This window comes from Chinchilla lanigera, unplaced genomic scaffold (genome assembly GCF_000276665.1).
Source record: "Chinchilla lanigera isolate Chin_1 unplaced genomic scaffold, ChiLan1.0 scaffold00009, whole genome shotgun sequence".
NCBI classification, from domain to species: Eukaryota; Metazoa; Chordata; class Mammalia; order Rodentia; family Chinchillidae; genus Chinchilla; species Chinchilla lanigera.
The window spans coordinates 3,787,212-3,810,473 of NW_004955410.1; the positions used below are offsets into that span (position 1 = coordinate 3,787,212).

At 38.9% G+C, this 23,262-nt stretch overlaps 1 protein-coding gene across 4 annotated transcripts in view; it reads left to right on the forward strand.

The window, feature by feature from the left end:
- The window catches only part of Cacna2d1 (calcium channel, voltage-dependent, alpha 2/delta subunit 1), a 419,185-nt gene that overhangs the window by 242,814 nt on the left and 153,109 nt on the right, over positions 1 to 23,262 (forward strand). For all 4 annotated transcript variants that reach the window (XM_013510508.1, XM_013510509.1, XM_005377191.2 and 1 more), the window contains exon 5: positions 15,304 to 15,345. In XM_013510508.1, coding sequence (XP_013365962.1) covers positions 15,304 to 15,345 — 42 coding nt within the window. The remainder of the gene's footprint in view (positions 1 to 15,303; positions 15,346 to 23,262) is intronic.

A 23,262-nucleotide genomic window follows, 5' to 3' on the forward strand; every position in this document is an offset into this window, starting at 1 on the left:
GGCAAAGGAAAGCATCCCCGACCCGAGGCAGCGCTGTGCTTGGCCGCAGAGCTCTTCAGGCCCGCATGGTTTGATTTGTAACTGACTGGTTTGCCTTTAGCTTGCAAATCATGAAATCAGAATTTCATGTTGGATAATTCTGAATGCTTTGTTGAACTCCTGAGGAATCAAAGCTGCTAATGACATGAACAAAGTAACTGGTAGCTATAGAATCCAAAGGGGAAGATTACCTAGATGTCACTTGAACACTGCAGGATTCGCCAAGGCCTTGGTTACTTGTGCACCTTTGCTGCCTGTCAGCACTGCCCTGTCGGTTCCATTTGAAGGTGTGTCTGGGAGTAGAAGCCGCTGTAACTGTAACGGACAGCCACGTGCTCTCATAAATGAGCAGTGCCTGGCCGTTCTCTGCCTGACTTCGGGAGTCGCTTTGAAACGTGGATTCACTGAAGAAGCAGAGTCACAATGGTGACTCGGCCCATGAGCTGAATTGATTCCATTACCGTGGAAGAGAGAGCCAAGTCTCCTTCCTTCACATCTCCAGATGCAGGGTTTGCAACCAAAGAATGCTCACAAACCGAGATACCACTGTACTCCAGCTTTGCAAAACAAGATTGCGCCTTGTCCTTTGTGGGTAGTTGCGTTTTCTAAAGGGCCGGACAGTTTGTAATTGTGCTGTTACTTGTCTGAAGTCATTGTTCCAGATTAAATTTCAAAACCATTCTTCAGTGGCAGAACACCTGCTACCCCAGATATTCTTGTAAGGATACCATAAGCCCCCGACTAATGAACGAGGTCCATTCTGGGAGAATCGTGTCTAAGTCCCATTCCTTTGTCTCTGACAAAGTGAGTCTCATACAGTACACCCGCAAAAGTTTACAACTCGAGTATTCCTAAATCTAAGTTGAGGATGTACTTTGTTAAAACTTAGAAATTGTCAGAAACAATACACATGTATGTGTATATATGTAATAGTATCTTATACAACATTAAGATGGGCAGATGTGGTACATAAAATACTTATATCCAGTTACATTTGAATTTCAGACAAACTACTTTGTCTTTTGTATAAGGGTGGAACATATTTTTAATGAATAAAATTTGTTATGTGAAGTTTGAATTTGAATATTGTATGTTTTACCTAACAAACCTGTATTATAAGTAGTAACATATTCTAGATACTACACCCTTCCATAACGCTGCCTTGTTATGCATTTTATTACCACAGAAATAACTATAAGGTAACATACATATTATTTAGCTGGAGTTAGCCCCTCCTCAATGTATATATGCTGCAAAGCTTCATGCTGTGACCCAGACATGGTGGTACACGCCTGTAATCTCAGAACTTTGGGAAGCTGAGGCAGGAGAATTGCAAATTTGAGTCCAGGCTGCACAAGTTAGCAAGAGCCTATTTCAAACAGAAAGAGAGAGACAGAGCAAGAAAGGAAGGAAGGAAGGAAGGAAGAAAGGAAGGAAGGAAGGAAGAGAAAGAAGGGAAAGAAAGAAAGAAAAGAAAAGAAAAGAAAAGAAAAGAAAAGAAAAGAAAGAAAGAAAGAAAGAAAGAAAGAAAGAAAGAAAGAAAGAAAGAAAGAAAGAAAAAGGAAGGCTGGGGATATGCCTTAGTGCCAAAACCAGAATGTAATCCCGGATACAAAACAAAACAAAAACAAAACCTTGATGGCATTGTGCTTAAGTAAGTGAAGATACCTCTTCACTTAAGAAAAAATCAACACTTAGCCTGGGTTTTTCTTCACTTCTGTACTTAATAAGATTTCTGTTTTGATCAATCTGTGCACAAGTTTTAAGCCATAGTAGGACAGCACTTTTACTTGATGGTGCAGAGAAAGCACGTAATGTAAATACCAGCTCTGAATGATCGTGTTTAGTGTTACTGGCATCATCGTGCTGTTTGATCATCAATACATAGCTTGATAACTTCAGGTTTAGAATAGAAAATGTAGATAATTGCACGTGATGCCGTCACAGCCCTTGTTCCTCTGGGCTGTTTTCAGATCTGTTCTGTTTATACTAAAGAGAAACCCATGAAAGTGTCCAAAACGCACAGCACAATGAGGGGAGACAGTGAGGTTCTCCTCGGGGAGAGGACATTGTGTCTGCTGAGGTTAATTAGGTGCTAATCCTGTCTCTTCCTTCTTCTCACCTGGATATTAACTTTGAAGCTGCTTGATTCTTTCAGTGTAAAGCATTTTCACGCCGAGTTCCTTCTGTGCTAGGAGAGAAATCGTCAGTAGGATCAAAGGCGAGCTATGTGCTTGTGTTCTTTGTTTACCAACACATCCAGAGGCGTAGCATAAAATGTAGACAGCTCCGTAATTGGGGCTGTGTCTCCGTGACACTGTCACTCCCTGCCGAGCTGATGCAAGCATCCAAGACTGAAGGACTGTAAGCAAGTCCATGAGCTGATTAATCTTTTTTAAATCCCAATTTCTTGTTTAAAAACTATCTGAATTTCATTCTTTGTACTTAGTTAAAATAAATATCATAAAAATTTTTATTCTATGTTTCAGTCTTGTGTTATTCAATTTATATAATGAAGTCATTTAAATAAATATATTCTAAGTACTTAAAGTCTTGATGTGCTTTTATCAGACAGTCTTAAAATATTCTGCATGCAAGAGAATAATTATGCCTATATGTCTTCTTAACATTTGCCAACTTATGAATTGTCACATTAAATTGTCATTGCAGCCCTTTGAAGTTGGAGTTCTGTGCCCAGTTCATAACGAGAAGGCAGATCAACACTGGGCAGACGCATTCGTTTGTTTATTATCGCATCAACACTGGGCAGACGCATTCGTTGGTTTATTATCGCAGACTAAGGGTTGTCCCCGAAAAGGATGGTTCGGCTTATGTGTCATTCAGGACAGGCATCATGCTTGTTTCTTAATATAGTTTACCTATGATGTTTTTTGAAAACTATGTCTTCTAGAAATCTAAGATTACATTGTCAAAAAAATCTACATTATGAAAATCACCTTAGGAATGAAGTACGATCCAGATCCAGAGAATTCTCTTTTGGCTGTCTTTTTCTTTTCCTTATTTCCCAATTTGGACAATAGAGAGAATAAAATATACACTAATGAGGATAGTGTTGTGGCTTTTGGGTTTGTTGAGGCTTTTGGACTGGCGCCTTCTGAAACGAATATTTTAACAACTATTCATGGTTTAATTAGGGGCAAGTTATATCTGAATCAGTGAACAGTTTGAATTTTAAAGGCTCTTTGAAATATGCTTTAATTAAATACAGTTACTAAAACTAGGCTAATGAAGTATAGGCTACATAAATTTTTGTTTCCAAAGCAATTATATATTATTTAAATAGAACGAAATGTTTCTAAAATATCTGAAATTACTGTACTTATTTCTTCTGCAGTAGTCTTCTCTACTTTGTAATTTTACTAATTATTTTTTACAGAGAAGGAGTATAGATAGAAACTATAATCTGTCCTTTCTGAAAATCACTGCAATTTCTACTTCAGGTCCATATGCATGGCCGTTATTTCATTATCTGCATTGACCTAGAGCAGTTAATTTGCCACTCACAGCGGGAGATGGCCAGGTTGGGGGCAGAGGTAAGAGTCTGAGGATGTGGGCGAGTTTGGGGATACCATTTTAGACATCTGCCATCAGAAACGCAGGGGTTGTTTTTCAGGGAAAAGTTGGTGTACCATGATTTAACTTTTTGAGACCTAAAGCAAAATAATTATGTAGAGGGTCCTCTAGTTTTATATGCCTTTGCATACAGTGCCAGAGATTTCAAGTTAAAGCAAGATGAGGGAAAGGTTTCCTTTTGCTTTTCAAGGTACACAGATGCCTCTGCATTCTGTGGGGTTTTCCATGAGAGAAGAAGCAAACTAAAACCAACCGCGGGCCTGCAGAGAGGAACCTGGCTGCTCGGTCTGCCGGGACCCAGGCACAGGGAAAGGGGTCCAGGCCCCGTTTTCCTCTGCCTGGCCTTCAAGGGCAGGAACCACGGAGGCGTGGCAGTGCTCATGGCCAGCACTAAAAATCACTGTTCATGCAGCCGTGTGCTCAGTAAGCGTTTTCAAAGCACTTCCTGCCGCCCCCCGCCCGCCCCGCCCTGTCGGTGCTCCTGGCTCTTGCGCACTCCACAGTCTGCACCCGGGCTCCACCACAGTGCCTGGTAGCTTCCTCCAGGGCATTGGCATTTCGTCCCTGGCCCACCTCCTCGCCTCTGTCTTTGCACAGAACAGTTCTGTGTGCTGGTCTTATGTGTCCCTGAGGCTCTTGGGAGACGGAGCCCCAGCTCCCTAACACGCCGTGCTTGGAATTCCTTCCCTTGAACACTCCTGCTGGTGTTTCCTGGTCACCTCCCACATCTGTTTCCTGGGCCGAAGTCCTAATTTTAGAGGCTCTTCAGGTGACCCAAACCTGCAGTGGCAGAGGCAACCAGACCAAAAGGCCTTGTTGGTGGAGAATAAAGTTAATTTATCAATTCTCAGCAGTCTTGTGGGGCAGCAGACTTGTTCTGGTGTACCCAACTCGTGTGTGTGTGTGTGTGTGTGTGTGTGTGTGTGTGTGTTCCTCAGATCAAGCCCAAGGCTTTTACATTGAACTATATTCCCAGCCCTTCTTTTTAATTTGTTATTTTGAGGCAGGATTTTGCTAAGGCTCTGAGTTGCCCAGGCTGCACACAAATTTGTAATCCTTCTGCCTCAGCCTCCTGGAGTGCTGGAGTTATGGGCCTGATCACCAGGACCTGCTGGCACCTAACTGTGGATGGGCCACTGGCAGAAAGCTGAGCACCAAAATTGCTGTGCTTCACTGGGGCTGGCGCTCAGTGTAAGAGTGACTGATTATCTTGCTCCAAGCCCTGGTTTAATTGCCAGCGCCTCAAAAGGCCAAGTGATGATGATGATGAGGAGGAGGAGGAGGATGGTGCTAACACTCAGGTGGGAGGGAGAAGATGGTGTGGGAGGGTCAGTGCACCTGCAGAGGAAGGGGAGCAGTTGGTCTTTCCCGGGCTTTGCTCTTCTGTTCCGCAGAGTTGGGAGCACTTGAAGTTCATCCTGATTGGAAAGGAAGAAAAGCCAGAAGGTGCCAAGGAGGCACAGGAGCCTGACCCTACGTGGGGTGGAGAATTTCTCTAGGGCAGGGGAAACAGTGTGTGCACAGCAGCTGCGGCACATTCCGCAGCCCGGCCTGGGTTCTGGATGCCTTGTCCTCCTGGCACCAGCTCCTGTGCCTGCCCCTGCTGAGCTGGAAGAGAGGCCGGGCCACAACAGGTCACTCTGCTTTCTCCTTTCACTTTCCTTTCCTGTCTCACCTCAGCTTAGGAGACCTAACAGTCCTCGCCCTACGGCGGGCACATGCCCTGCTCCATGGCTTGGGTCCATTTTCACTGTGGCTCATATTTAGACTTCTTGGCTTTGTTCTTCTACTTAATATTTCTCATTTGAAAAACCTGTTTCCTTTTGGGGTTTAACAAGCTTGGCTGTTAAACTTCCGCCCTAGAGGGACTTAAGCGTGGTGTGATGTCCAAGCTAAGCAAATCACATTTGTTTCATGGAGAGCATTGAAAGCCAACATCTCAATCCTGAGGGACAGGGATGGGAGAAAAGGGTGGGACTCCAAAAAGCAACATAGGTAAAGTTGATGAATTTCTTTATTGACATGTTTTTAAAGATCATGCCTATTGGGCATGTAAAAGATTTTGTCATGTTACATGATCTAGAATGTGTCAGCACCTGTGCTGTGATAGGCACATGACAGAGGGCTTTGTCCTCGTCCATTTCCCCATGCTGAAAGCCCCTCATTCCCAATGAGAGATGACAAATCCATGTTGTGATTCCCAGCTTAACCTTCTTTGAGGTCCTCATTTTTGCCATATCATTTTCCACTCAGTAATTCATTGACCATAATGTGAGTCTTTATACTCTGCCCGAGTACACTTAATTTTCCAAGGTTGATAATGATCACTTTGGAAAAGTGGTGCCAATAATACCATCAGACAAATTAACACGACCCAGTTGCTGGGATCTCATCCATTATGGTCCTGCACTGTTAACTCTGATCATGACTCAGAAGATCTGAGTTGTCTAAATTAATAGGAAGGAGAATAAAGAATGAACTATTTGGGGGATTAATTATTGATGCTTGGGTGATTGTACTAAAGGCTTCTTTGGCGCTACAGATGAAAGGAGATTAGAGCAAGGTCCTCAGCTTCGTGGCTGTTTCTTCCATTCTGCACAGAGGCCCATGAGGCACCTCATGCTTGGAGAAAGTAATAGATTTATTTTCCCATATTCTACTTTGGATTTTCTCCTACAGTTTAATTCTTGTATTTATTGATATCATTTTGGAGCACCAGGATAACTTGTAGGCAGATTTCTATTTAAGTTTATTAGCTAAAGAAATAAATTGGTGTTGCTCTTAATGTGAAATAGGAGTTGATTCTGAGTTTCAAGACCAAGGAACACTGACATTACTACCTACTTGAAATTCCTTCCCTGTTTCTTAGTAAAGTAAAAGTGGTCTGTGTTTTCACTTACTGGGATCTTTTAAAAGATGTTCATATTTTCTCTCCAGTTCTGTGTGTGTGTGTGCATGTATGTGTGTGCATATGTGCAAATAGACGGGACTTTACTTGTTGCCATTTAGGATTTCTAATATGTACTTTCTTCTAGGTTTTGATATTCACTTATCTATCCGTTCATTCACTAGCAGTTCACACCATGCTAACACCGAAGAACACTGTATCTACTCAAACTGGAATGACTCATTCTTCTCACCCTTTAAAAAGGAAAAAGCTTCTTCTATGTCAAAATAATTAACACATCCTGTCAGTGACTGTTGCAGTTGTTTCTTTCATTGAGGGTGCTATTTCAAATTTTGTCACTGGTTTCATGGTAAAGCTGGAGGCTGGAATCTTTATTGGGCAGGTAGGTAATCAAACATAGTACAGACACGTGGACCTGTCATCCTTGTGCTGCGACCACTGCTCTTAGGTGGCTTTGCGTTACTGATTGGTTACTGTACTGGGCCGGCTGTTAAGGAATGCTTCATGTGACAGGCACTGAAATGGAATGTGAAAAAGGCCTTATGCAACAAAGATAGTATGGAAATTACCTGAGGAATGAATGGATGTGGAATGATGTTTGTAAAAATAACATAAGTAAACTTGCAATAGGCCAGACTTGTTTGTGCATTTTAGGTCTTCCAGTACAATCAAAAAATTCACATTTTAACCAGATTATAAAACAAAGTTTAGAACACCAATTGAATGACTCCATCCCAAAGCTTGAACTTTAATCTTGTCAAGTGAACTGACAGGTAGAATCTCTATGGAATTCCCTTCTGTGCTCTCACCGGCAGGGGATGAAGGGACGGCATTTGGATGTATGTTAGATTCAGGGCACCTACTGTCAAGATTTTCAGTACACAACACTGAGGCTGATAATGTCTTCTACTCTATCTTTAGCAATAAAGTTCTCAGAAAACAAACAGCATCAAGAAGCCAGATAGATATCTAGGTTAGACACAGAACTTGGTTATATATAAAGCCCAATAGATATTTATTCTTATGAGTGAAATTTTAAAGTTCGGAGAAGGAATAGATTTCTGTTTTTGCACAACACCCCATTGAACAACACTTTCCAAAAGTATTTCAATTTCAATCTTTTTTAATAGTAATGAGAGCCGTGCATACAGTTAATATTTATAGTTATTTTCTTTTTCATTATACAACTAATTTCTAAAGCCTCGTGAAGAACTGCTATAAAGAAATGAGAAGTAATTTTGATATGATAATGACTTGCTGCTATTCCACTTACAAAAATTAGGTTAACATTAAGTGGTTTTTGACTTTTAGTTCATTAGTGAAGGGTTAGTAAAAATATTAAAATGATTTGTCTTTTATGAGCTAAAAATTTTAATATCTTTGTTTCTTGGATTTTTAAAAATATTCTGCTAGAATTTTAAATGGTAAGCAGAAGTTTTATGCTAGAACATATTTGAATTTTTATTCCACACATCTTTGTCACATTGTGCAAACCATCTGAATGTCCTTATGGAGAAGAAGGACACAGGAAAGAAAGGGAATGAGGACTGAGAGCCTCAAGAAATCAGGAGGACGAGCCTCAGGACAGGGGTGGAAGATGAATTCTGAAACAGTTTCTCTCCTGGTACCCTCAAAAGAAACTAGGTTCAAGCGAATATCATTGACTCTTACTAACGAATATCATTGACTTACTAACAGGAAAGTGTACTGGAGGAAAGAATCATGGTGGGGAATGTGGTCTTTGTATTAGTTCTGTTGTTCGCAGGGGTTAGGAAGGACATCCTAACTGAGGAAGAACATGCTAAGGTGTGGGTGCTTTAGCCCAGAACCCAGGGGAAGGAGGGACACTCACCATCCCGCCGTGGCAAACCTAGCACTTCCAGAGATACAAGCAGCCACTGCAGCATGCGTGCTGTGGTTCACCAGTGCTTCCACACTGGCTTTCCCAGCCTCCACTTGTCCAACTCTGCCTCCTCCCACTTAGGACTACGGCAAGAGGGCAGGGAAATGAGGTCCCATGATTGGAGCGTCCCAGGCTGTAGTGAGGGAAGGGGATGGAAGGAATTTCTAGCAACACACAATCGCAAAATTGCAGTTGTAGAAGAACCAGTTCCCCCCAAAACAGTAGAATTTCTGAGCAAGAAAAAGAAATCATCGAACAATGCCCATCCATATGTTTATTATATTTCTGGTTGTGTGATTTTTTTTCCCCTTCACATTTTTTGTGGCTGTACTGTAGGTTAAACACAGGCTTTTCATACTTAGCTGTGTCCCTGGCCTTTTTATAGTTTTGTGTTTGTTTGTTTGTTTTTGTTTTTTGAGACAGTGTCCTGCTAAGTTGCTCAGTTGTCCAAGTTGGGCCTCAGCTTGTGATCCTCCTGACCGCCTCTCCCTGTGTGCGGGGATTGCAAGTGTGTCACGCCATGTATGAAAAAAGTGCCATGTGCCATGTTAACACTTTCCCCCAGTTGTGTCATGTACTAGCTCTTGCTACCTTACTGCTTGTGAGGTTTTCTCTAGAGATTCTGTAGTTTGGGTGTTTGGATTGACATGCAAACTTTTGGTTCAGTACAACGTTGGAGTTTGTTTTGTTTTATTTTTTTTTAGTAATAGTGAAAGAGGACTGGTACATGAAGGAGATATGGGGGGATAGAGAGAGAGAGGGGGAGAGAGAGAGAGGGAGAGGGAGCTTAAAACCACAGAGAAGTCCGCAGTACAGAACTGCGCTGTGTTTGGAGTCACACAGACCCATTGATCTCCCCTGACACTGCGCTTCCTGACCCAATATCCCATTCAGTTTCTAAACTACAAATAATGTCTTGGAAGTACATTTTTTTCCTCTTCTCTACTACATGGAATTCTTGAAGAAAGTACTTTAAGTAAACTAAGTAACAGCATACTAAGTGATCTAAGAAAAGGAAACTATAATTCATATATAAGTAGCAAATGAAGCTAATAGATAAGTTCTACTTGCAATTTTTATTTATACATATTATACAGTAACAGTTAACAATTATGAGTGCCACACTAACACCTTCCCCCAGTTGTGTCATGTACTAGCTCTTGTTGCATTGTAAGACTGCAAATTTACCAGGTATCTTTGGCAGAGTAATCTGGGAACATTGATCGCTAGATGGGCCCATTTCCATCATTATTTTTCCTTTTTACCTTTGAATTTATACTTTCTTGACATTCTCATGAGCTCCACACCACGTCTCAAGTAATGGTATAAAAATAATGATTATAGGATGTATTATGTAGTTATATACATGATAATATGATATAAAATTATAATGATGTAAAATGTTGTATTCCAGGAAATATTTGCTCATGCTCACATCTTCCATGCTGCCCCATATCCATGCACGTATGGTCACACACACACACACACACACACACACACACACACACACGTGCACTCATCAGTGGTCTTACTCACACAGGGCTGCAGTGTTTCAGGCTGACACATGGCTTGTACAGCAGTTATTCTGGACACAATCCATAGCAGTGGTGTATACACCTTCAGGACCAAGTTACTCTTAATATGTATCGGTTTTACTCATAGATGATTTTAGCTAAATGATGTGGATCTTGGGCTATGAGAATCTTTAACACAACTCATTTTAATGAAGAGTATCTGTAATTCTCATCCAGTTGATTATATTTTTGAAACCCATGGCCAGTTAAAACTGCAGTAAGCATGCTACTATTTTAAGAAAGTGTTTTAGTAGAAAATACAGATGTCCAAAATTTGTCAGGCTGCGGCTCATTTACAGAGCCAATGGTACAACCAAGAAGAGAATTAGAAAATTGGACAGAAAGATAATCTCTATTTGAAATTTTAAAGTGTCATACATTTCAGATGTTCATTAGGAGATCCTAATTTTTAGTTCCAATATTTAAGTCTTATCCTTGGCAACATTTTATTTCCATGTGGAAGCTTGGTATGTACATCTTAGATTCTTATTTATCAGAGGGAGACTTTCATAGGAATGCAGGATGCTAAAAAATATCTCTCAAAATACACATTTAAAGATGGAATAGTCTGTTTTCACAGATTTAATTTTTGACTCCCAGTAGAGAGCAGGAGACTAAAGTAATTTATCTCTCAATTTGCTAGGGGGTGGTTTAAGTTTCAGTAAGCAGCAATATTATATTAACATGGACTATTTGGGTAAATTTGTTTCCAGGAGACAATAAATAAACTACTTCCTTAAAAATCAGAAACCAAATAATGTGCTCTTGTCATCAGGTGGTGCTAATATTATGAAAAATAGCTCTTGAAAGGTTTACTTAATGTGTGAATCCAGTTCGAGACTGGCTTCATTTCATCGCAGTGCTTTGAAACCCACTGAAAACCTCTTTGTTTGAATGTGAAATATCTTCTCAGATGATGCTTAATAATTTCCATTAAAATATTTAGGCAGAAGGACACTGGAGGGGCATAATAACTGAGTTCTATCATCTGTACTGCCAGTGGTTATTTTACCCGGCAGAGTTTCAATGAAAGTATTAAATGGTGCTGGTATAGCTGTATGCTTTCTGGGGGAAGGATTGCAGAAACTTTGAGTGAGGATGGGTAAGTGATTAGCACTCTGACACTGTGTATCACCCATCCATCCATCCATCCATCCTTCCTTCCATCCATCCATCTGTCCATCCATCCATCTATCCATCATCTACCTACCTATCCGTCATCTATCTATCTACCTCTCTATCATCTGTCATCGATATCTTCATCTATCATCCATCTGTCCTCTATCTGTATCTATCATCTGTCTTTCTCCATCAGTGGAAGGGAAAGATCTCAGTGTTCTAATTTTCTTTTCTTGTAGTGCAGGGCATCGAGCACAGGGCCTTGTGACTCCCTGTGCTTGAAAAGCAAGAACTCTGGCTCCGAGCCACATCCCCAGTCCACTCAGTGCTTTACCTCCTCCATTGTGTACTTTGCAGGAGCGGGGAAGCTCCGGCTTCTGTGGGCATGCCCCCATCCAGGCTTCACAGGAACTTTCATGGAGAGCAGAGCAGGTGATTGGCCAGCTCCATCACCTGCTTGATGGGTGAGAACTTGGCTGATTGGCCTGATGAGATGAGGGCATAGATAGTCTTCTGTGTGTCTCTACCACTTAGCACACAGAAGGTCACCAGAATAGTTGCCCAGCCTGTGAGATGTGGCTCCCTCTGCTCATCCAGGAGTAAAAGTCTTCCTGCACAAAGTCTGAGTGGGAGGGAAACAGACCCTGGTGGAGGGTGAAAGGTCACAGCAGAGACTGTGGCTTCTCCTTTAGCACCATGCCCTGAAGAATTTGATTACTTTTATAAAATTTCCCAAGTTTCTTTTGACACAGCGTTCACATTACCCAACATTCAGCACTATGATGACATCAGACCATGGAGTTTGGCTGGTTCAGTGTTAATTCCCCTTTATTCCTGACCGTTCTTCCTATCCATTCCTTTGACGATTGATTCGGGGTTTATTTCGGTGGATGAGGGACTTGAATTGCTCTACTAAAGAAAGGTTTAGTTTAACATTGTGATACATGTCTTCATATTTTATATAGCCAAGAATAGAGCTATAAATTAATGTGATGTGAAACAGAAATACTTCTTCATCCAATGTGTTTTTCCAACAATTAAGCTGAAATCATTTCTAAGCCAAGTAATTCGTAGACAGCTTTAATAAAAAGTACCAAGCAAATTCTTGTACTTTTGAAAAGAAAATACAGTGGAGTGGTACTGGAGAAATGTCTTATATGATTAAAAATATTAAATATCCTACAGATGCTTGCATTTGCCTTAGTTTCATTTGATATAAAGGAGAACTGTGTTGACTGAGTGCAAAGTTACAGTTTCTCCTAATCCTGATTCCCTATGAACTTAATTCACATAAATAAACTGACTAACTGAGCTTTCTTGTTGGGTCTAATAAGGGAACGGTGAGATGACTACACTACCCATGAAATTTGGGGTATGGGAATGAAAATGTATTTATGATAAAAGAGGTAGAGAAAAATGATTCTGAACCAAAAGCACTTTTCTGTTTATTGCTAGAAAAGACATATAGCTCTGAGGCCTGACTCGTCATGATTTGCGGGCCCCCTGAGATCTATACTGTATCATCCTTGTAAATCTGCCTAAGCTCAGGTAGCTGATTAAGTGCTTCCTCATTTGTTATTTCCTATTCAAACACAGATTTGACCTTTGAGTTTTTATTTTGACTACATAAGAAATGGACATGATGTTAAAAAAGAGCTCTTCAGAACAGAAACATAAAATACCCAGGTATAGGAATGAGTATGGGTGTTTGTTGTACAATATAAGTTTATGACAAATTTAAATGAATATAACTGCACATGTGTTACATTTTTCATATAGCATGTACATGTTATATACATATTTAAAGATATTTCTTTCTAAATTTCATTTATATATGCTATTTATATTTTAAAAAATTTGCCTTAGAAAACAATGTGTAGCCTCATCCCACATCCCGAAAGCCTTGTGCAAATGTATCAGATTTAAATAAACTTTGGAATAGAAATTTTCAGTAACAGTTTTAACGCACCATATAGCTTCTGAAAGAAGAGTTGAGTGCAAGTGTTCTGTATAAAATGTTGAATAATAACAAAGAGAAAAGCATTGAAAGCATTCAATTCATTTTAATGTCAATATAACTTACAACAGAATAAAAATATTTCATTTGATCACATAGTAAAATGTATCTCTTGACTGTGTATAAAATACTGTTAATCTTAGGTTTAATAAGTATCCTTCATATGTTCCCAGGAAGGAAAATGTTGACTCATTAATAATAGTCTATTATGTCCAGCGCCGTAATCCCAGGGCACTCCTGCGCAAGCCTGTTGTTTTAGATAATTGATCTGCACCCATTCCACACCTGGGGAGGGAGAACCTCTGTGTTCAACTTAGTTTGAGCCTCTTTTGCCCACAGGACTGGGTGTAAATGCATGCATATCCGCCGAGAAGGCGGTACAGAGCAACCCGATGGTTAATACAGCTTCCCTTGTTTTCTACATATTCCACTGCTGTTAGAAGCAAGCTTTTGGCAGAAAGCAGTTTCAAATAAAGACGCACTTCTTCAGTGTTTTAGCTTTTGCTGGAATCCACATTCTGATCTGAAATTTGTCTCCCACGTATAAATTACAGAGTTGCAAGTGGGATCGATAGTTAGTAATTAGATTTGGTTTTCAGATGGATTTAACAGATTCTCTTGCTTTGTGCAGTGAAGAGTTCTGATTTTGTATTTTAACTATTACAAAACAAATTCAATGAGAAATGGTTCAGGAATTAGAACTTTTGTACATATTAAATTTCTCTATTTAATTTTTAAAAAATAAATGACAGTTGTACATTTCTATTCATTCTAAATGAAATAAGTTCTAATTCATGGATTCTGTTCATTATGGAATTATGGTTACATGTTATAGTATTTCCATGGTTGTTTGATATTCAAAGAGAGCAGTGCTTTATATAACTTGTCTCTTGGCATATTTTTCAAAGAAGCAGACGTAGGGCATAGGCTGAGTTCTACATCAAATGAATTGGGAACAAATGGAAGACATCTTTTCCTCTTAGACATTTGTAAGTGCTGTCATACGCTGAGGTTTGTGAAGTCCTTCCAGAAAGAGGCATGGGCGCACTGCTTCTTGATTTCCAGTGTCGTGACCATGGGGGACATTTTCCTATGTAGCATCTAGGGGTATCTGAGCCGGTGAATTTTTAAAATACACCCCAAGAAGCAGTGATTTTTCTCAAGTAACTGTCCTTTTTAAAGTGTATATTCTGTGTTTATTTGCAGTGTAATTTGACAGTGCGTACTTTTGCAGAGTGGGAGAGGCCCCCAGTGAGCATCTTTACGTAGTGTTGGCTTGGATGCAGAAGGCACAAGGGCCGGGCACTGACTGTCCCGTAAATTCCCGAGAAGGGAGGGGGTGCACCTCGGGCTCAGGGGATGGAGGAGCCTGAGACATTGTTTTCAACCTTTCTTCTTCACTTCCCTTCGGTCCCACAGTTTGCACCATACCTTCTAGTTCTGGTGCATTTCGGCACTCTGGATGCTCAGAACTGTCCCTAGGTCCTCCTGCCGAAGGGCCAGGGGTAGCTCATCGCTTCATAGAATACAGGAAAGTTAGTGTTGGGTAATCTCATAGTTTTTGCTGTCTGAATTTAGTTTCTTTTAATTTCTTGTCCTGAACTCATGAGGAGATTTTTTCCAGTATTGCTAGATTACACATTTCTTTCAAGAATCATTTCAGCACTGGAGAGAGATGTGTATTTTTAAAAATCATAGTTTAACAAAGTGGCACTAAGACATTTACCTGCTTCTTAAGTTACCTGTATGTTGTCCAGAATATGTGTGTGCGTAGGTGTTTTTCCTGTGTGTGAATGGTTCATTTGACGTGGGAATTTTTCACTTGATTTTTTTCTTGACAAATGGTTTTCAGTTCTTTACGGATATCTTTTCCCCAATGTAAGATGTACTTTCCTGCTACTGCTGATATATTGTTTTAATATGTTCATGGAAAATATTGGCTAATCTCAATGGATTTCTGTAGAATATACTGTGAAAGAATATTATGAAGGGCTTATTTTATTTTATTTTCCCTTAAATCAGGCTCTCCAGAGTTGTCTTTTTTAGCTTTTTAAATTAATACGTTTGTTATCAGATTATTCAGTGTTTGATCCAGTATTTGTTTACTTTTATTCTAATCAGTAAAGTGTTCCTCTTTTTTTTTTTGTAGAGCAATGAAGTTGTCTACTACAATGCTAAGGATGATCTTGATGTGAGTACTCTACATTTTATCTTACATTCTTATTATAATGGCATGATTGATATTATAGAACAGGTGGATCTTGGCAGGTTTAGTTTCTAAGAACATGCTAGGTAGTATAAGCAAGATACGAGTTAGACATAGCGAGGAAATGATGGATTTTAATGCTTGTGTATTTCCTCAGCTTCTTACTGGCCTCTTCCTAAGTGGAAGTGCTGTGTACTTCTCCAGATTTGTGTTCTCACGGAGCGGAGCATTCTGTCTCACCCCAAACCTTCCAAATGTTCTGCATCCGTGAGCAGAGTTGGGGGCAGGGATGAGGTTCCGTCCTCCTCGCTGGCTCCGGGCTCCCAGTCACCGCACAGAACAGCGGGGAACCAGTTCCATTAACCGCGATGGGGTGAGACTCAGGCACAAAGAGAGGCTGGCCCTGCCGGCCCTGCTCTGAAATACAGCAGTTACACCGCGGGGTTCCAGCCCCACTGGAGCCCTGGCAAGGGGACCCAAGGCCCCAAGTGCTCTATCTTTGGGCCACACCCTCAGCCCACCAGTGGGACTTCCTGACCAAGGACTGTAATGCGCATTTTCAAGTCAATTATGAACATGAATTATTCGAGCACTAATGAGTTATGTCTACTATTGCCGCTCTGGGTACCGATAGAGGAGACATTTTCAAGTTACATTAGCAGCATTTTAAAATTTTAAGGTACAATTTACACCTAGGTTTTAAAATTTCTAAAGTTAAAAAAAATTTCTCAGACTTGATTATTGGCATGGAAAATATCTGCATGTAATTATTTATCCAAGAGTATTTGTTGAGGTTCTCCTACATTTTAAGCATTCATCTAAGAGCTTGGATGATCAGGAAAGAATCGAATTAATGTAGTTGAATTGTATTTACTACCTAAACATTTTTCATCTAAATAAAAGAATTATAATATAATTATAATATATAATAGATATAGAGAGATATAATGTATATGATATATTATATATTGATAGAATACATACATAAAAAGAGAGAGAGGGAGGGTGATACAGGGTGAGAGAATATATATAGAGAGACACCAAGGGAGGGAGACAGACAGACATGAGCTAGTCTTTGAAAAAAAAATTCAGAATACAGTATACTTTGCTAAAATGTCACAACTCCCCAGATTACGCCACTAATAATAATAATTATGAATATAGCAATTAATGCAACATTGAATTTTCCCATTTGCTGCTAACCATTTTACATAAATTAATTCTTGCAATAACACTATAAATCAAGTGTTTTATTTCTTCTCTCCTTTTTGCTGATGAAGAAGTAAAATTTTTTCAAGGTGTTTTCCCTCTCTGTGTGTAAGTGGTTTGCTAGTGACGTTTTCCTCTTACAAAGAGTATATACATCTTTAATTAAATCTTTAATTAAGTGTGTCAAACAATATATATCATTTTATTTATTTTTATTATTATTATTATTGTTATTATTTGAAACTGGCAGTTGAGCGCAGGACGTTGTGCTTGTCGGGCAGGCACCATGCTGCTGAGCTATGTCCTCAGCCCCTATATCATTTTCATTAATTACAAAGAGTATATACATTTCAACACAAAATGTTGCTGTGTGTATTGATTAGTATCAAAATAAATATCACTGGGCAGAGAGATTCAGTTTCCTATAGAATTAGTATTTGATATTTAAATATTATGTGGTCATTTAAAATATATGCAAAATCATCATCGACTTTCTTGGTAGTATGTTCATGTCAATCACAAGGCTGCAAAGTTGACATATATGCCCAGTATAAATGAAAAAGTGTTCATAGATTATATATTTAGAATACTTGAGCTGTACTCAATATTTTTGTCATAGTTTGTCTACATAGACATTGATTTAGGTATCAAATGAAATTCTCTGTAAGCTGAAAAAAGCATTCACAAAGATGGACATATTACTTTTTCTGTGTTTTGTCTTTTCCCATTAAAAAAGTAGGACTATAGTTATAGTTATAACTATAAAATTACTATAGTTATAGTTATAACTATAAAATTATTATAGTTATAGGTATGACTATAAAATTATTCATTCCTTTTGTTAGATCCAACATGAATTTAATCAAAACTTTATAAATTACCAGCTTTTATATTTGACACCTAAAAATTGGGAAAAGCTTTTGGAGGAATTTTTTCCATTTATTTATATGAAAACAACTGTGCCAGAAAAACTTGCAGGATGTGGTCCAGTGGAAGAAACATAGGACAGGAATTTGAGATTAATTCATGCCCCAGAAGAATCCCAAGTTTAACCTGCATTAGGGTATTAAAATCTATTACAATTCAGAGAGCTATTTTTTCACGTAAGACCTGAAGTAGTCAAGTTTGTAAAGTGTGATGTCCCCTCCATTTCTGAACGTGATAGGACTCTACTAAGAATGCATGTATGTATAAAGAGCATACTTCTGTGTTTAGAGGCTATGGCCATGTCAATAGAATTTGACAGGCCAAAGGAAGAAAAGATATAATTCTCTTACTTTACTGTAAACATTTCTTTTTGTTTTATTTTTAAATTTTTTTTATCAACATATTTGTTTACACACTTTCGTGGTTCTTTAAATAAGCAAATTATTAAGTGGTTTAATTATTTCCTATGCTATGAAATAGTTGTTAAATCATTCTTTCAAGTTGATATAACAATTCTGTTCTACCTTGGAATTTTAATAATCCCTTATGAATATGCACATGTATAATAATGGAATAAATCTCTGTATACGTGAACATTTTTCTTCATGATTTTGACTGATTTGTAGCATAGATTGCCTACAAGTGGTAATATTTTGCCGAAGGTTTTAGGTATTTTAATCCATTTTGACACATATTGCAGTCACTTACGGAAAGAACCAGGCCAAATTTCTCTGCCATCGTCAATGTACAAAGTAATTAATTCCTCAAAGGCCTCTCAGCATTATATTAAAAGATAATTTGACACATTAGAATTGTTTTTCACTGCTTTGATTACTTTTGTCTGCTAATGTTCACATTTCGCCCTCCATATGGGAAAACCATGGTTTTTCAAAAGACTTCTTATGAGCTGTGTGACCCTGTTTACATTTTCCAAGCTAAGTGAAGTTCAACTTACTTATCTGTAGAATATGTATATTATCATATGTTTCCTAAAATTGGCTAAAATAAGGTTTTACGCATATTAAGCTGAGAACCTATCGCCTAATACATGTAAGCAGTAAATAAATGCTTTGAGCTTTTAGCCATATTACTGAGTCTATTTCTGTATTAGTTTGATAAAAATAAGAGATTATTTTGTAAGACATTTTAAAGGATATTTCTACTATTAACTTTTAATTTATGTCACATATTTGCACCTGAAATTTCAGGGAATTACCAAATATAAATTCAAATGATGCACAATCATCAAAAACATGGAGAAATGTGTAAGACATTTTGCTAGATATCTGAGAAAACATTTTTTATTGAGCACGAACACTTGATTTTATTGTATACTTCCTGTAGGCCATGTTAATTAAAGAGTCGAAACTGATGGTGTGGCAGCCATTGCTTAAGTAAAGCAAGAATGTAATTTGTCAAGAGAAAAGAATGGTTCAAGGAATTATCTAATAAAGCATAATCCTACGGCAGAAGCCTTTTGAAAAATAACAGGATCAATAAATTCTCATGTTGAATCTCAGGTTGAGTTTAAACTATGAGATGAATTGAGGCAATAGTATAATTTTCTGGACTTAGAGTAGTTCATGCAAAAATTCTGAAAGCTTACAAAGAATTATAAGATGATTAATTTTATGCTTCAGCAAGACTTTTCTGTTGGAATAACTCAAGAGTGCTTTAGCTATGTACTAAAACCTTACATATTGAATAAAATTAAATCATTTTGTATTCATTACTATGTTTTTTGACTATTATAGAGAGACTTAAACTAAAAGTAGCTAAACTTAGACAGAATTTGAATCTTCTGTCATCATTCTGACTCCAGGGGCTAATGTGACAACCCACAATAACCCACCTCTTCTCTGATTGTACATTTTTTGGACCAAGATTCACATTCCAATGCCCAGGGCCTGCTTTTCTTGTTTTCTCTCTCCTTTCCTGGAGGGAAAAGGGAAGACCTTTGTCTTTAAGGGTGTGTTCTGAAAGCTGCACAGTCGCTGCTATCCTCAAGAAAACCTTGCCGTGGATATTGTACTTCGGCACTCACACCTACAAAAATGTGTATTGTGCCACACATTTGTCCCCAGAGGTTATTATGTATCTGATGAACTGGGCCTCAGCGGCAAGAGGAAATGGAGTGCAGTTTATCCCCTTCGGATGGAGCTGAACCGCTGTAAAATCTAGAGGTCTGGTCCTCAACAGAGAACGGGCAGGGAGCTACCTGGGAGATAAGAAAATAGTTTCTGTACAAATCTTTAGTTTGCTGTTCTTTACATCATCATGGTAACGCTGACACTGCACCAACTCATCTGAGTGATCACTATCACTTCAGCACCACCAGATTCTTTAACTTGAGAAAGAAATCTCTTCTTCAGTGAATTGAATATAAGACTATATTTTCTAGTCCTTCCTAACTCTTCTGTTTTCATTAGGATGATCAAATTATTTTCCGAGACTAAAATATTTCTCACAGTGAAAGAAAGCTCAGCAATGTAAGTGATATTCTACTTCAGTCCTTACACATTTTCCTCCAAAGATTAGTATTATGTGATGAGGTCGAACTTGTTTGAATGATGAGATATATTCACGCTCACCAAAAGCTTTGCAGTACAGGTGAATTTAACTGGCTGCTTTAGTCATAGCATCTTAAATGTAGTGTTAGATTTTTATCTATCAAATTTATCATTAGCCTGAACTCCCTGTCACTTCAGACACACCTAGCTCCTCATTCTTGCCACTGTCTGCAGCACGTCTGAGCTCCTCTTTCTTGAACATCTCTGGTTGTACTGTCATGGATGCCTTGATATCCTGAATCAATTCAGAATGGTTACTGTGATGGTCATCTTGACTTGGCAGAAGAAACAGAACTTTCCTAGTGCCAGATCCTGTGCATAAGGTGGGCAAGGACACTGTAATGTTATGAGTCCGGCATTCATCAGTAGCAGTCACCATACCTGGTGACCACAACTCCTCAAGACGCTCATGCAGAAGGACTTACAGAACTGCTTCTGAAAGTGGCAAAGTGATGGGATACATGTGTTTGAAGTGAGGGGTATATCTTGAGGCGGATTAATGGCAGTGTGGCTTTTAGTGTAATTTTAAAATTGAGGCTTTCACCATATATTTTGATCTTAGGTCATACTTACATCAGTCATTTCCTTTCCCTGTCCAATAATCACCTGAGTTTAGACCCTGATCTCAAGTATCTACACAACCATTGTCAGAATAAACTCTAAATTTTATATCTATCTTTAATTGTGTGATATATTAATATGTACAATTTCCTCAACATTAGATTCGTAAATATTTCTCCATTGTCATGATCTTCAAACAATTTCTATTGGCTTTGTTTGGTATTTGAGTCCCTGCAGAAACTTTTCTCAGTAGACGTAGTTTGGTAATAAAAGGGCAGCATCATTTTGGAGGCATAGCTGATCCTTGCACCTTAGTGCTTGGGTTCCTCCTTTAAGCATAAGATGGCACAGGGCAGCTCTTGGGAAGGTTTAGCAGCTGATATAGCTCTCAGACATTGTGTCACCTGGCAAAGTTTTCTCTCCTGATACACGAGTCAATCTCAGTTGAAGTTTCATTGTATACAACTGTGAAATGGCTTAAGAATACCAGATTTAATGATCGCCCCCACATACCCCTTTTCTGTTCACAGTGCCTTTCTCCTTTTTAAAGAACCCCTTCCATCCCACCCTCAACTCAGCCCAGACCTGGGCAGGTCTCTGTGATTTGCAGGACAGCAACTGAAAAGTGCACCTTGCAGGGAGCACTTGCCCCTAGCAGAGGCCGGTTGCCTATAGAATACATGGCCAGATATTCACGGTAGTCACTAACAGGACAGAGGAAAGACACACGTGTGGGTGAAAATACAAAACTGTTCTTTCTCATACCTTCCCAGTCCTGAAAATGAATGGACCTTTATTTATCTAAGACAAATAAAACAGAAAAGAGTCAATTGGGGAATTCAGGAACGATTCAGTAAAGTAGAAATACTGTGGTATTAAAGACACAGAGGAAAGTGTTGCCCCAATGTAGAGTTATTTCAACTACTTAGAAAAAGCATTAAATATTTGCTGTGTGCCCCCTATGAAAGACCCAGTGGTCTATAAAAAGGCAAGCCCAAAAGCATGAAAGCAAAACTTGGAAAACAAAATGCTCATGAAAGAACAAAATCATGATGAGAATTACTCATCAGTGATGGTCAGAGTGAACTTGAGGAATAAGCCCCAGAGTGCCCCCCCCCCAAAAAAAAGCAAGAAAAAATATAGAAACAAAGCTAATGAATATGAAAGTTGAACTGAACAGATATAAACCGCAAATCATTTGTATTCACAAAGCCTAAGCAAAGCGCAAGGGGTAGAGAGAACCTTCAGAGAGTTGAAGGAAGCCAGTGTTTAGTTCTGCAAGGAAATCTGTGCATAATAACTGTATTTGGAAGAACCACAGCTCTTCAGGCAAAGATTTTTCAATGTCGAAGTACATTTGTACCAAAAACTTGCTCAAGGATATCCAAGAGAAGATCTCTAGTACACAGCTAAATATTTAGTCTGGTTGCTGAGGAGTATGACCTATAATAGAATTTTATGTTCAAGTTATGAGTGGAATTTGAAAATCCCTGGCTGAAATTTCCTCATGAAGAGAGAGGCTGCACATATATAGCAAGACCTGTTTCAACCACAGATATGATTTATCGTGCCTAGGCAATGTGGAAATGAAACGAACTTGCATGCCTTTCCACATCGCACAATCCCACCTCAGCCTGCTATCTCATTGTCAGCCTGCTTCTTACCTCGGCTCAGTCTAAAGAGATAAAATGCCTCACGGTGACACAGAAGAGAGTTCATAAGACACCAGCGTGCAAGGGAAGGCATGGGTGAGCTTGGGGAGTATAGAAGATAAGTAGGTTGAGTTGAAGGAGTGGCTTTCTTAATAAAAGTAAGTGGCACAAAGAAAGCCATGGATTAGTACCTGATGGAATTGGGGTTGTAGTTAGAATCTTCTGATTTGTATTGATTTTCCCCATATATTATGCTAGTGCATCACCAGCTTCACATTTGTATAAGCAGTGATATGTTCGAGTGTAATGTATTGATTTTGTTCATTGTAATGATGATGCATAGCCTCACTGGTAAGGTGAAGGCAGTGTTTAAAGGGGATCGATGATGTTGTGGACCGTAACCTTCCTCTTAACCGCCTCTCAGTGAGTCCACATGTGGGCAGCTCTCAGGGTGAAAGCCGCTCAAGGACTCTGGTTTAAGATAATTCCTCAAGGACATGTTATCTATGTTCCCCTACTTAGATCAATGCTATTTATATTCACCTTGTGGCTATAAAATAAATACTTACTGACAGCCAGATTTAGTGAAAGCAGTGGCTAAAATAAGGGATAGAATTAATGCCCCCTGGGATTATAGACTATGTTAAAAGTTATGGTTGTAGTCATATAAACAAATTCTGCTCTTGCAATTTAAAAGGAAGGTTTAAGTGGATTAAATAATTTGATGAACCACAATTCTCTTGAAAGGATATACAGCACATAGCCTTATTGGAAATATAAGACAACCATTACTGTGTCTCATGAGCCTGTGCAGTTAATGTTTACATATTCAGGCTTCTCACTAGCTGATTAAGATGCCTTGCAATTTTTCTAATGAAATACTAAGTATTTTGTGTATGGTATTATGTTCACAGTGTTTGATCTGTCCTAAACTTCTAGGGGCTTCAGGTAGGGATCTTATTTGGTTTGTCATTTATATTACA